Source organism: Gloeophyllum trabeum (assembly GCF_000344685.1).
Source record: "Gloeophyllum trabeum ATCC 11539 unplaced genomic scaffold GLOTRscaffold_00005, whole genome shotgun sequence".
Classification (NCBI taxonomy): Eukaryota; Fungi; Basidiomycota; class Agaricomycetes; order Gloeophyllales; family Gloeophyllaceae; genus Gloeophyllum; species Gloeophyllum trabeum.
The window spans coordinates 1,500,615-1,511,914 of NW_006920414.1; the positions used below are offsets into that span (position 1 = coordinate 1,500,615).

The 11,300-nt window shown below is 55.2% G+C and overlaps 4 protein-coding genes across 4 annotated transcripts; 3 read left to right on the forward strand and 1 right to left on the reverse strand.

Moving 5' to 3' along the window:
- Positions 1-135: 135 nt before the first annotated feature.
- On the forward strand, positions 136-2,384 carry GLOTRDRAFT_138234 (uncharacterized protein; the record flags this gene model as incomplete). Its single annotated transcript, XM_007867051.1, has 3 exons — positions 136-361; positions 417-903; positions 955-2,384. 3 exons carry the CDS (start codon positions 136-138, stop codon positions 2,171-2,173), a joined length of 1,932 nt encoding a protein of 643 aa, XP_007865242.1. The 3' UTR covers positions 2,174-2,384.
- A 406-nt stretch (positions 2,385-2,790) lies between these two features.
- On the forward strand, positions 2,791-4,481 carry GLOTRDRAFT_105427 (AAAP amino acid transporter; the record flags this gene model as incomplete). The annotated part of the gene is made up of 8 exons (XM_007867052.1): positions 2,791-2,983; positions 3,038-3,057; positions 3,115-3,326; positions 3,386-3,585; positions 3,639-3,784; positions 3,844-3,978; positions 4,032-4,332; positions 4,387-4,481. 8 exons carry the CDS (start codon positions 2,791-2,793, stop codon positions 4,479-4,481), a joined length of 1,302 nt encoding a protein of 433 aa, XP_007865243.1.
- Positions 4,482-5,152: 671 nt separating this feature from the next.
- GLOTRDRAFT_138236 (uncharacterized protein) lies at positions 5,153-8,329 on the forward strand (the record flags this gene model as incomplete). Its single annotated transcript, XM_007867053.1, has 5 exons — positions 5,153-5,162; positions 5,275-5,647; positions 5,809-5,946; positions 6,013-7,405; positions 7,464-8,329. The coding sequence occupies 5 exons, from the start codon at positions 5,153-5,155 to the stop codon at positions 8,148-8,150; spliced, it is 2,601 nt and encodes an 866-aa protein (XP_007865244.1). The 3' UTR covers positions 8,151-8,329.
- A 3-nt stretch (positions 8,330-8,332) lies between these two features.
- GLOTRDRAFT_59838 (Aldo/keto reductase) lies at positions 8,333-10,448 on the reverse strand. The gene is made up of 15 exons (XM_007867054.1): positions 10,298-10,448; positions 10,109-10,232; positions 10,007-10,043; positions 9,865-9,954; positions 9,706-9,804; positions 9,581-9,647; positions 9,484-9,521; positions 9,356-9,431; positions 9,280-9,294; positions 9,127-9,227; positions 8,972-9,066; positions 8,869-8,919; positions 8,732-8,805; positions 8,619-8,675; positions 8,333-8,560 (listed from the first exon to the last, which is right to left on the reverse strand). The coding sequence occupies exons 1-15, from the start codon at positions 10,326-10,328 to the stop codon at positions 8,475-8,477; spliced, it is 1,041 nt and encodes a 346-aa protein (XP_007865245.1). The 5' UTR covers positions 10,329-10,448; the 3' UTR covers positions 8,333-8,474.
- Positions 10,449-11,300: the final 852 nt, after the last annotated feature.

Consider the following 11,300-nt stretch of genomic DNA (forward strand, 5'->3'; position numbering starts at 1 on the left):
ACCAGAGCGCGTTGTGGCTTGTTTGGCCGTGGTTCGAGTTATGGGCGCCAGCTTGTCTCAGCCTGTCTCTCCATCCCGGATACCCTCAAGCTCAAGTCTGTCTTTACCCCGAATATTCCGCCGCACAGCGCGCAGATGGGCTTCCTCAAGCGCCTCCTCTCGCTCAGCAGCACCCGCCGCGGCAAGAAAAAGCGCATCCCGCTCGAGTGCGACCCCGTCGAGTACGCCCTGCCCTACTCACAGACCCGGCAGGGCAGGCAGAACAACGAGCATGAGGCTGCCGCAAGCCGTCTCTTACGTTCCTCCTCTGCCCACTTTGCCGTCGTCAACGAGGTCGATTATGCCAGCCTCCCGCCCTTGCGTAAGTAGATGCGTGCCGCTGCAGCTGTTAGATGACAAACTGAACATGCGTGCAGCGCACCCCATCAACGATCTGCTGGCCACCCCGGGGCCGGCGAGCGCCGCGCCGTCCATCCGCTCGACGAGCACGCAGCCCAGCTACACCGTCACCATCATCGGCCGCGAGGTCATCGCGCGCACCGAGTTCCCCAACGCCAACCCGCCCATCCCCAGCGACGCCGCGCCGACCCCCAGTAAACGCACCACCACGCCGCGCCGGCGCGTCAACCCCAAGACCGCGCCGGTCACGCCGCGCGACCAGGACCGCATCCTGCGGCTGCGCCAGGACCCGTCCGTCGCGAGCTTGCTGAACATGTACGACGAGGATGGCCGCATCAACTCGCACGCGTTCTCGAATACCCCGCCCGAGGTAAGGGGGTGCCTCGCGGAGGGCCGGGAGCAGATCCGCCGCACCGGGTCGACGCTGCGCCAGCTGCTCGGCAGCCCGACGCACGGCCACGATGAATTCGAGGGAGACATCTCCTGGGCCGAACGTTTCCTCGGGTAGGGCTTATCATCAGCTTTCACATAACATGCACTTAGCTCCGTTTATAGGGAGGGCAACGGCAGCACCGACTCCCTCGTCTCCGAATCCTCGCTCGGGCTCGAGACGCCCAAAGACTTCGCCTTCACGGCCGGCGCTTCCGATGAGAAGCTCGGCCGCCCCACGTTCCCTAACGACCACGATCTTTCCACCACGACCGACACGTACCCGACCTTCTCCTCGCTCGAGGTCGAGCTGAGCCAGGGGACGGAGCTCAACACGTCCGTCGCCGAGTCCCTCGACAGTGTGATCAAGACGCCGAGGCCTGCGTCGCAGGTGTTTGGCTTTTTGACCGAGAAGAAGCGCCAGCGGCAGACGGAGAGCAGGCCGGTGTCTGCGCTGTCGCTGCGTTCCACCGATAGTTGGCCAGATGCAGACGATACTGCGATACCCATACCCGTGCAAGACGATACCCAACCACGTATTTTCCCGAAACAAGTTACAGAGCCGTTAGAGCCGGTCGCGTTCCCCGTTGCGTTCGATACCCCCGCGCTCAAGACCGCCATCAAAAAAGAACCGGAGAATAGTATCCGCAACCGCGTAGACCCCGATGAGGAGAGCCCGACAGCGCGCAAGGGCGGCAAGGCGCACTCCGAGTCTCATTTCCAGTCCCAGTCCTCGAGGCAGCCTCCCCCGAGCAGGATACCCCGCGGCCCGCGCCCGTCCGCCAAGTCCCTCCCGAAACCTGCCAGTGGACACGAAGACACCGCAAGCCTGAGTACGATCGCGAGCTCGAGCAGGCACGTCAATAACGGCGGTGACGGGTTCACACCCGAACCTGTGCGGCACTACCGCGCGGGGTCGCGCAAGGTCCCGCTGAACGATACGAAGGCGGAGCTGAGGCCGCAGCGCACGGGGTCTACATCCACGTCCACCGCGACCTCGAGTTCTCGCGGATATCGCCAGCCGGCGCCGCGGACGAAGAGCTGCTTCGCGCTGGTGGTGGAGAAGGAGAACAGCCCGCCGCCCGCGACGCCGCCGAAGGATCTGCGGTATGCCGCCAGTCGCAGCAGACCTGCTTATATGGGCGGGCTGCCCGTGACGCCGGTGCGGCACCATTCCCTCTTGAGGGTGGCGGGCGGGGAGGACCCGCCGTCGCCCGCGAGCTCGTCGGAGCTGAGCCCTGTGGCGCGGCAGATGATGACGAGCGTTAGGGAGAAGAGGATGAGGGCTAGGGAGAGGGAGCGGGAGAGGGGGAAGAGTCGGAGTCGGAGTCGGTTGAGGGCTTGATTGGCTCCCCTTGGACTTTGATTTTGGACTTTGAGATGAAGATGAAGAGATGAAAGTGTAACCTTATTCCTTTCTTATTCTTGTGACGAGGTGATTGGTTTGTCGGTTTTGGAGACGAGACTGTCTAGCTTTGTTGAATGCTCTGTCGTTACGCACATCGTTACGCTGTATCCGTTGCAATGTCCCCCACCCACGTATTGTAGATATCCCCTAGTTTTGTCAGTAAAATCAATCTTGCATATACATCTTGTCGTTTGCGCTACCTTCAATGTCGCTTCAGCGATTGGTTTTTCGACGCTTGGGCATAGACCTTCGGAAGTGTGGCGTGAGCTATCAAAGTCGGAGGAAAGCCGCGGGGCTCGGAACCGTGGCAAGAAGCCGTCGGCAGTACGAGTGCTTCCGATCAATTGGCCATGGTATCGGCGCAGGCAGGCGCAGGCCCCTTGCTGCATGTCCTTGTCAGCTTGCGACATATATACCCTCCCTGTGCGAATACCAGTCAAGAGCTTGGCTATCATTAAACATTAGCTGCGCGCAGTCTGGCTTCCGGCCTATCTCTATTTGAGCCCTCGCCTCGGACACCTACACCCGCTAGTGACGATACAGAGGAGTACGAGATGGTACAGAGGACGTACGGGGTTGCGCCGGACCGTGAGGATGTGACTGGGCCCGGGGTGGAGGGAGAGACGGAGCAGAGCGCGCTGTTGGGTGGGGATGCGGCGGTGGGGACGGGGGCGGCGAAGAAGCGGGACGGACATGCGACGCTGTCGAGCAGTGTGGGGAACCTTGCGAATACGATTATTGGGAGCGGTGAGTTTGGCGTGGTTCTGCGGCGGCTAGGGTATTGCTTATATTCATTGATAGGTATGCTGACATTTCCCTTGGTACGCACCCTCTGCGTGATTGGGTTAGGAGCTGTGAGTGACCGAGTGCGGGTGTAGGCCATGGCGTCGGCGGGTATCATACCTGGGATGATAACGTGCCTGTTCTCTGGGAGCGTAGCTGCGTTTGGGCTGTACCTCCTCTCGCATGCCGCTGCGCGCGCGCCGCATCGGAAGGCGTCGTTCTTCGCGGTGGCGAATATGACTTTTCCGCGGGCTGCGATATTCTTCGACGCGGCTATCGCTATCAAGTGTTTTGGCGTGTCTATCAGGTGCGCCCCCCCTAGTTTACTGTGCTCAGATTCAGGCCTGACTATATTGTTTGGCCCAGCTACCTGATTATTATCAAGGGCTTGATGCCTGGCGTCGTAAAGTCCCTCTATCACGACCTATCGTCGGCCAACCCGCCAGAATGGGCGCTCTCAGGACGCAATTGGATAACTATATTCATGCTCATCGAAGTCCCGCTGTCGTTCCTGCGCAACCTGCATAGTCTGAGACATACCAGCTATGTCGCTTTGTTTGCTGTGGGTGAGTGGGCATGTAATTTTTGGTGTGCCGGTGCTCATTAGTCAACTCCTCAGCCTACCTCGTACTGATCGTCATCGTTTGTTATTTCCGTCCCTTGGAGGGTATGCCCGAGAAGGGGGAGATTGCGTGGGCGCATATTACCCCGAATTTTATCTCGACGTTTCCGGTGCAGGTGTTCGCGTTCACTTGCGCACAGAATGTAGGTAGTTCTCAGAAGCTTTCTGGCCACGATGTTGTTGAATTCGTGTGGCTGCGCAGCTATTCCCTATATTCAACGAGCTGTCGAGCAACACGCAGAGACGCATGGATATCGTCGTAGGCTCGTCCATTGGTGCAGCTACCCTGACATATGAAATTATTGCGGTGTTTGGTTATCTGACATTCGGCAATAAGGTCGGGATTCGCTTGACGAATGGAGCTCGGATAACTGATTTTAATTTCGGCAGGTCGGCGCTAACATCATTGCCATGTACCCCTCAACATCTCTTTTCATTGCCGTAGGCCAACTTGCGATCGTAATCCTCGTTCTCTTCTCGTATCCATTGCAAGTCCATCCGTGCCGCAATTGCCTGGATAAGGTATTCCACGTGGGGGCGGTATCGAAGGCAGGTACGGAGGACGAAGATGGGGTGGAGGACGAAGCGCATGGAAGCTCAGACATGAGCACGTTCAAGCACACGATGCTCACTGCAGGGATCATCGCGTGCGGTTTCACAATTGCGTACTTTGTGGACGATCTGCAAATGGGTGAGTGAGAATCCCATGATGCGGGAACTCGCAAATGAATCCGGTGTCCCCCAGTGCTCTCGTTTGTCGGGTCTACTGGCTCCACGACGATATCCTTCATCCTACCGGGTCTGTTCTATTGGAAGGTGAGCATCGCATTCCCTGTGTAGACGCGAAGCTCACGTGCGTCGCTCTTCTGCGCAGTTGACTCACAACGACCCGACTGCGAATAAGACACTCACGCGGGCATCCATCGCACTCGCTGCGTACGGTGTCTTTATCTTCATATTCTGGTACGCTGATTGGGCTCGTGGCTGCGGGACCTATACTGACTGCGACCGTCTGCGCACGCACAGTCTGAGCTTCAACATATACCAAGTCGTGAAACCACATCCTGCGGGGTAACCTGTCAATCTAGGTTCTCGCTGCGGAAGTATGCTTGCGTAGATTATGTCTTGGTTATTGCACCATAATTGTTGCTTATGCCTCGGACTGTGCTAGCGGTCTCGGACTGTTGTATCATAGAATAGTCATTACTACACGTTCTAGAGAATTATCGACACGTAGAGCCGTCTATTCGGACCGAGGGCTTGTACCGAAACAAGGTTTGTGGAAGCGCCCGTGACTACGAGTTTACCGCGGGAGACTGAGATAGATCTGAGTCTCTGCGTGGCCCAACTTCCTGACAGAGACATCGGTCCTAACGGGAGTCCTGTAGCTCGTACATTCCTTGCCCTTTGACCTGATGCCCTCGTCGACGTTCGCGACATTCGCTGCATAGTCCTCACTGCTCTTGCCATCTTCAAAGCCATATCAACCGTCCGTTAGTAATTCATCGTCGATGTCGCTCGGTGAGTAAGGAGGGCGCCTGGCCAAAGCCAAGCGAACTGTCCTTGCTTTTCTCGACTGCGTGCTGAGACTGTTCACTTGCCAATACCGTATCGTTCTTCTATCGATTCTCAGAGACGCCCGCGTTATTCGCCGCCCCTTCTCCCTTATCGCCCATTGGAAAGTCGTCCCCAGACTGTGCGCCCGCGACTGCCGCTGCTCGGTCGCGTTCCCCGCTGCAGCCGACACAGACGAACCAGGACATGGCGCTCTCAACATCACCGTCACCGATTCAGGAGGGCTCGGAGTCGATCACGTCAGCCGATAGCCCTAGCAACGCGCCGTCGTCCGCGGAAAACGAGCCGGAGGGCACCAGGAGCGACGATGGGGCGCAGAAAGAGGCCAAGCAAGAGGTCGATCCCTCGATTGTAGAGGCTCTGAGGAGCAAGGATCGCTTGTTCGTTTTGAGGCTGGGGGAACAGATGGAGACCCTGTTCACCGAGCAAAAGTAAGTGGTGGCGTCTATTTCCTGTGCTTTTTGCCTATCTCTCCCATTGGGGCCCGACGCTAATAGCGCTCGGGACACCTATCTCCGAGCTCCTTGGTTTATTCCGTTCCGTTCTCGTTTGATAAAATCAATTCTCGGCTGACTGCACTCCGCTCATCAAGGACCCAAATTGATGTCCTCCCCACCACTTCGTATCAGCGGCTGCTCGTCCATCGATGCGCAGCCTATTATAAACTGCGCCCAGAGAATGATCCTGCTTCAAAAGGTCTCATTGTTATGCGCACCGTGGAGAGCAAGATGTGCGTGTTCTCTCCTCGTACGACAAAAGTTCCGAGACTAACCACAGTATGATGTTGCATGGTCAGTCCTACTCGAAGGCTGGCTGACTTAGTGCCAGCTGAATTACCTTCCGCACCTGCTTTCAAAATCATGCGTCGTGTTTCCAAGGATCGCTCACGTTCCAAAGCTTACTCGCAGGCAGGTTCGACTGCTGGGGACGAAGCTGAGCTCTCTGATGTCGAGCCATCTGAATCTGGTAGCATTGGTGGAAGGAGTAATGCGACGGGCCACAGCAAAAAGCACATGACCATCGAAGAGAGAGAAGCTGCGTACAAGGAAGCGCGGTCACGGATATTTATGGACTTTGAAGAGAAGGAGAAGGACATGAGCGGTAGCTCATCGACGCGCAGCATCATATCCGGTTCGGGCGGCGAAGGGAGCAGCATTGGCGATATTGACGATTCTAACAGCACAGCACCGACTGAGAGCGAATGGTCTGCTCCTGTCAGCAGTGAGAAGAGGGAGGGTAGGCGTGGAAAAGGCTCATCACGGTCCTTGCGGTCATCTGCACGCGGGTCGCGTGCTGCATCTCCCTCATTCACCTATGCCTCCTTGTACGAGCCTCCGGTACCCGGTGCTTCCTATGATCCCTCTCAGATGGGCGTTCCGCCTCCGCAAGGGTACATGCAGCATTACATGTATCCGTATCCACCTCCGGGACAAGCGCCTGGCCAGGGCTATCTTGCTCCCTATCCCTACTATCCTCCTTACTCGTATCAACATCAGCCGTATCCTATGACACACTCTGAACCCGTCAGCCCGTCGGGGGGAGAGATGTATGGACCCATACCGCCGCCGTTAGGCTACAATCCGTACGCATGGGCACCGCCTCAACAGCAGCCTCCGCCACCGGGGTCCGCGCAAGGCCCACTTTCACAGCAGTCGCAGCAGAGTCCTAACCAGCCAGCGGCTCAACCGATGCAAGCTATTCCACAGTACCCTCCTCCTAATGCTCCGATGTACGCTCCTCCCTACGGACCGGCCTCGCACATGTACGGTCAATATCCTGTGCCTCCTTACTATCCGCCTCATTCTGCCCCTCCGCCACACATGGCCCAGCCGATCCCCACTTCTCCCCAAATGCAGCCGCACTTAATGTACCACCACCCAATGGACATGTCTGGGCCCAATGGCCCCGGGTCTCCTGCGAGAAATAACGTTAATGGTAACAGCAGCGGGAATTGTAGCGCCAATCACAGTCGAACGTCGTCGAGGAATAGTTCTAATAACGGTGGAAGACGAGGTGCGCCTCAGGCTCGTCATGCGTGGACGTACGGCCCTGGAATAGGCAGTTACACAGGTAATGAATCGGTAGGGCCTCGGCTCACTCCGTCAATGAGGAGACAGACAACCACCTCCAGTGTTGGGAGTGCCAGTACTGGCAATCGGACTCCGGGTGATGAGACATCTTCTGTCGCAGTAAGTTCTTTTCTTTGAACCCGACCTTGATTCCTGACCCCTTGCGCCCTGTCGTCAGTCTTCTTCCACATCATCCTCTTCACGGCGTACATATACGTCAACGTCGACGACCTCAACACATCCATTACCCGCTAGGCCTGATTGGGCAGTAGGACTGAGGCCGCAATCCAATCGTCATCTCGACAATAATACACCGTCGAGAAATGGCTCTAATCAACAGCAGTCACGGCCTGTACCGCCTCAATCCAATGATTTCCCTCCCCTGACTCTCTCACCGCCCCCCAAAGCCCCCGCCACAACTGGCGCGTGGATCAACGCATCCTCTACTAGGTCCATTCTGATGCCAAGCGCGCCTCAGGGTGGTCAGCCTAGCACTTATGCTAGTGCTTTAGTACAGCACCCCGCTTCTAATGGGAACACCAACCAGTCCCCAAGGCTCGATTCTCAGGCCTTCGAGAGACCGCCTCCCAAAGGCCCTGCCGAGCTTTTCAATCCGAAAGGACGACGGCCTACTGTCAACAATGGTAATGGTGGAGGCAAGAGTGCTTCGCCGCCTGTCCAGGATAAAGTGGAGAAGTCGCGAGGAGACGCTGCGGCAACCGCCGCTTTGGCTGACAAAATGGGTGCCGTGACGCTTGATGGGAAAGGTGAAGCCCGGGGCACAGGCCCTGGGACAGCGCATTCGACAGATTCTGCCGCTCCCGCGGACAGTCAACGTCCAGACGGTGTAGTTAATTCCTCATAGCCTTCCACGGACATAGCTCTACATCTCCCCTGCACTCCTCGATACTGCACACTGTCTCGTTTTGTTTGTCTGATTTCGCCTGTTCGTCGTCGTACATGTGCATGTTCTGTTGTATTCAGATAACAAACGTGTTAGATAGTACTAGAAGAATTGCACAATGTCACGATCTTTCTTGGTCATTTCGGCTCGTCTGTAGCAGGCGTACAATTCAAGCTGAACGAGCATCTGGTTTGCCTAACACTGATACTTGGTTGTTACTGATACATACATTTTGACTTCTTAACTATCTCGCCCGGAAAACGATTTTCGTCCAGTCACCATAACTCAATTGTGCCCAAGGACGGCCTGAGGGGTGTAAGGCTCCTCCAAATATTTGATCTCCTCCTCAGTGAGCTTGATATGCACGGCATCTACGACAGTCGGTCAGCTCCCCAGATCGAACAAGAGAGCGAAGGGAAATATACACACCAATGTTCTCCTGGAGACTCTTCAAGCTGGTGGTTCCGACAATCGGAGCAGTGACACCTTCAGAGCAGTCGCATGTGAAGATGAAGCAGCTATGGTGGAGGAACATAACTCACCATCTTTGGCCATGCTCCAGGCAATGGCAATCTGAGCCATGGAAACGCCCTTCTTCTTGGCGAGTTCCTCGACGCTTCCAGGATGGGCGGTATTAGTTTGACGGCGCATTGAGAGGCGAACGTAAAGCTACACTCACCGACCGATGATCTGAGCCGAGGAACCTTCCTTGGGAAATCGGGCAATCATCCTGTAGGAAAGTGAGGAGACCTGTCGCTGGGGAGGTACCGAGAAATAGTCACCTGTCGGTCTCTGCACGTTTGGTGGATTCGCTCAGAGGCCTGGTGAGCAAACCACGAGCCAGAGGAGACCAGGGAATGGCGCCAACGCCAAAGTACTATGGAGATGTGATTTAGTTTATCGGGTGGGAGCCGTCTCAATCCAGCTTCTGCGGTACCTTCAACGTAGGGAACATCTCACGTTCCTCTTCTCGGTAGATAAGAGAGTGGTGGTTTTGCATGGAGATGAAGGGGGTCAGGTTGTTAGCGATAGCGTAGTCTGCGTATCGTCAGTTTCAAGCTCCGTATCTGACTATGGGTATGCGACGCACTCTGCATGGCGTGGACTTTAGGTGAAGAAGTCGGTCAGACACATCAGCAATCGCTAATAGGTAAGTGATCGCGTACACTGATAGGCCCAGCAGGAGCTCATGCCAATGTACCGGACATAGCCGGCCTTAACGACGTCGTGGAGTGCTTGCATCTGCAGAGAAGATTTCAGCATCGTTTACGCAGCGTTGGGGACATCTACCAACCGTTTCCTCAATCGGTGTGTCGGGATCGAAACGATGGCCTATAGAGCGAACGCGTACGTTATACTTGACCGCAAGATCATAGACAACGGATGCTGACATTGCAAGAGATCAATATAGTCGAGCTGGAGGCGCTCCAAGCTCTTCTTGACGGAGTCAAAGATGTGCTATGGAAGTCATGTCAAAGATTTGAGTCGAATGACGCCGTTCAAGAAGCCCCTTTACCTTTCTGCTCAGACCATGTTGATTGACATAACCAGCGCCATCAGGATCGGGATGAGCGAAGGCGTTCTCGCCGATAGTCTTCCCAACCGTGAAGAACACCTGAATCAACCCAATTCAATTTGAGTCTTCCTGTCTGTCTATGAACGCCGAGGAACTTGCCTTCGTCATGACGACGATCTCATCCCGAGGAAGGTTGAGCTGTTTGATCGCTTTCCCGAGGATGATCTCAGACAGACCGTTCGAATACGCCTAAACAGCATGTTTCTGAGCATGAGAGGGAGTGACAGGAAGCAGAACATACATTGGCAGTGTCAAAAGCATTAATACCAGCATCATACCTGACCGACAGGGATAAGCACCTCGCTATGGTCGGGCCGGGGCACAAGGATCTTAGGGAACTTACGCGTATTTGATGTGCTTGATAGCTTCCTCCTCTGGCAACACCCACCCCTGCCAGTCCGGGCTACCGTAGGACATGCATCCGAGTATGATTTTTGACACCTTCAATCCGGACTTGCCCAAGCGAACTGTATATTGCGATCCTACTCAATACCCTGCCAGTGCGCACTCATTAAGCAATGCATAGGCTGACCATAGGGCATCTTCTTGCTGGGCGTCGACATCGTTGGAATACTCAAATCAGTAAGTTTTACGCTGATGCTGGGTGGTGGTGGGAGACCAGGGGAGGCGAGGTGCTATCTCAAAGCCATGCTGTATATATATGTTGTCTTCGAGCTGCTTTCAGAAAGTGCAATCCTCCCTACAAAGTTAAGGACGCGAGTCGCTATAAATGGAAGGTCGGGACACTGTGCGGTAACCCCGCAGCGTCGCGAGGGACTTCGTCTGAAGTCTGGGCGACTCGCTTCGGAATGGGAATCCTAAGGCGGTGAGGAGGTTGTGTACTCACTGCAATTCATTCGTACACCGGTAACACCACCTCCCATGATCATGAGAATTTGAATGGTTTTGTATATCAGTACACATGTAGTTTTAACTTTTTGAAACTGAACCCCAAAGTATAATACCAAGTGAAGGCTTTGTGTATAGATTGGCCCTCGTCCGGACTCAAAGTGCCACAATGTCATCAATATCGGCGCCTTGCAATGACTGCATGATGAGACAGAGAACAAAAGAAAAATTTCAAGTTGCGTTACGGAGTGAAGGCAACTAGAATCATCACAAGTGAAAAATATCGTCCATGGGTGGGATTGAACCTCGAGCGCACATCATTGCATCTGAAATAACCCATCACACTAACCGCTGCACTAACGACACACTAGCAATATTCAAAAATAGGATTATATGTTAGGCGGACAACCGTCTGGGCGCATCCGCTGCAATGGCTCCGCGTCCACTTTGCGAGCCGCTGCGCGACTCGCTTACATAATCTGCGTCCTTAACTTTGTAGGGAGGATTGCATTTCGTGCTGCTTTCTAAGCTGCCCCCGGCGGCACCGAGCTTCGCGATCATGAGTCGAGCAGGTTGTGACGCAGATTCGAATGTTCTTCAACTTGTTCCATTCGCGCGGGTACTACATACAGTACCCTATCGATCATGACAGGTCATGCTGGACGTCAGATCCAGTCGTGGAAGTG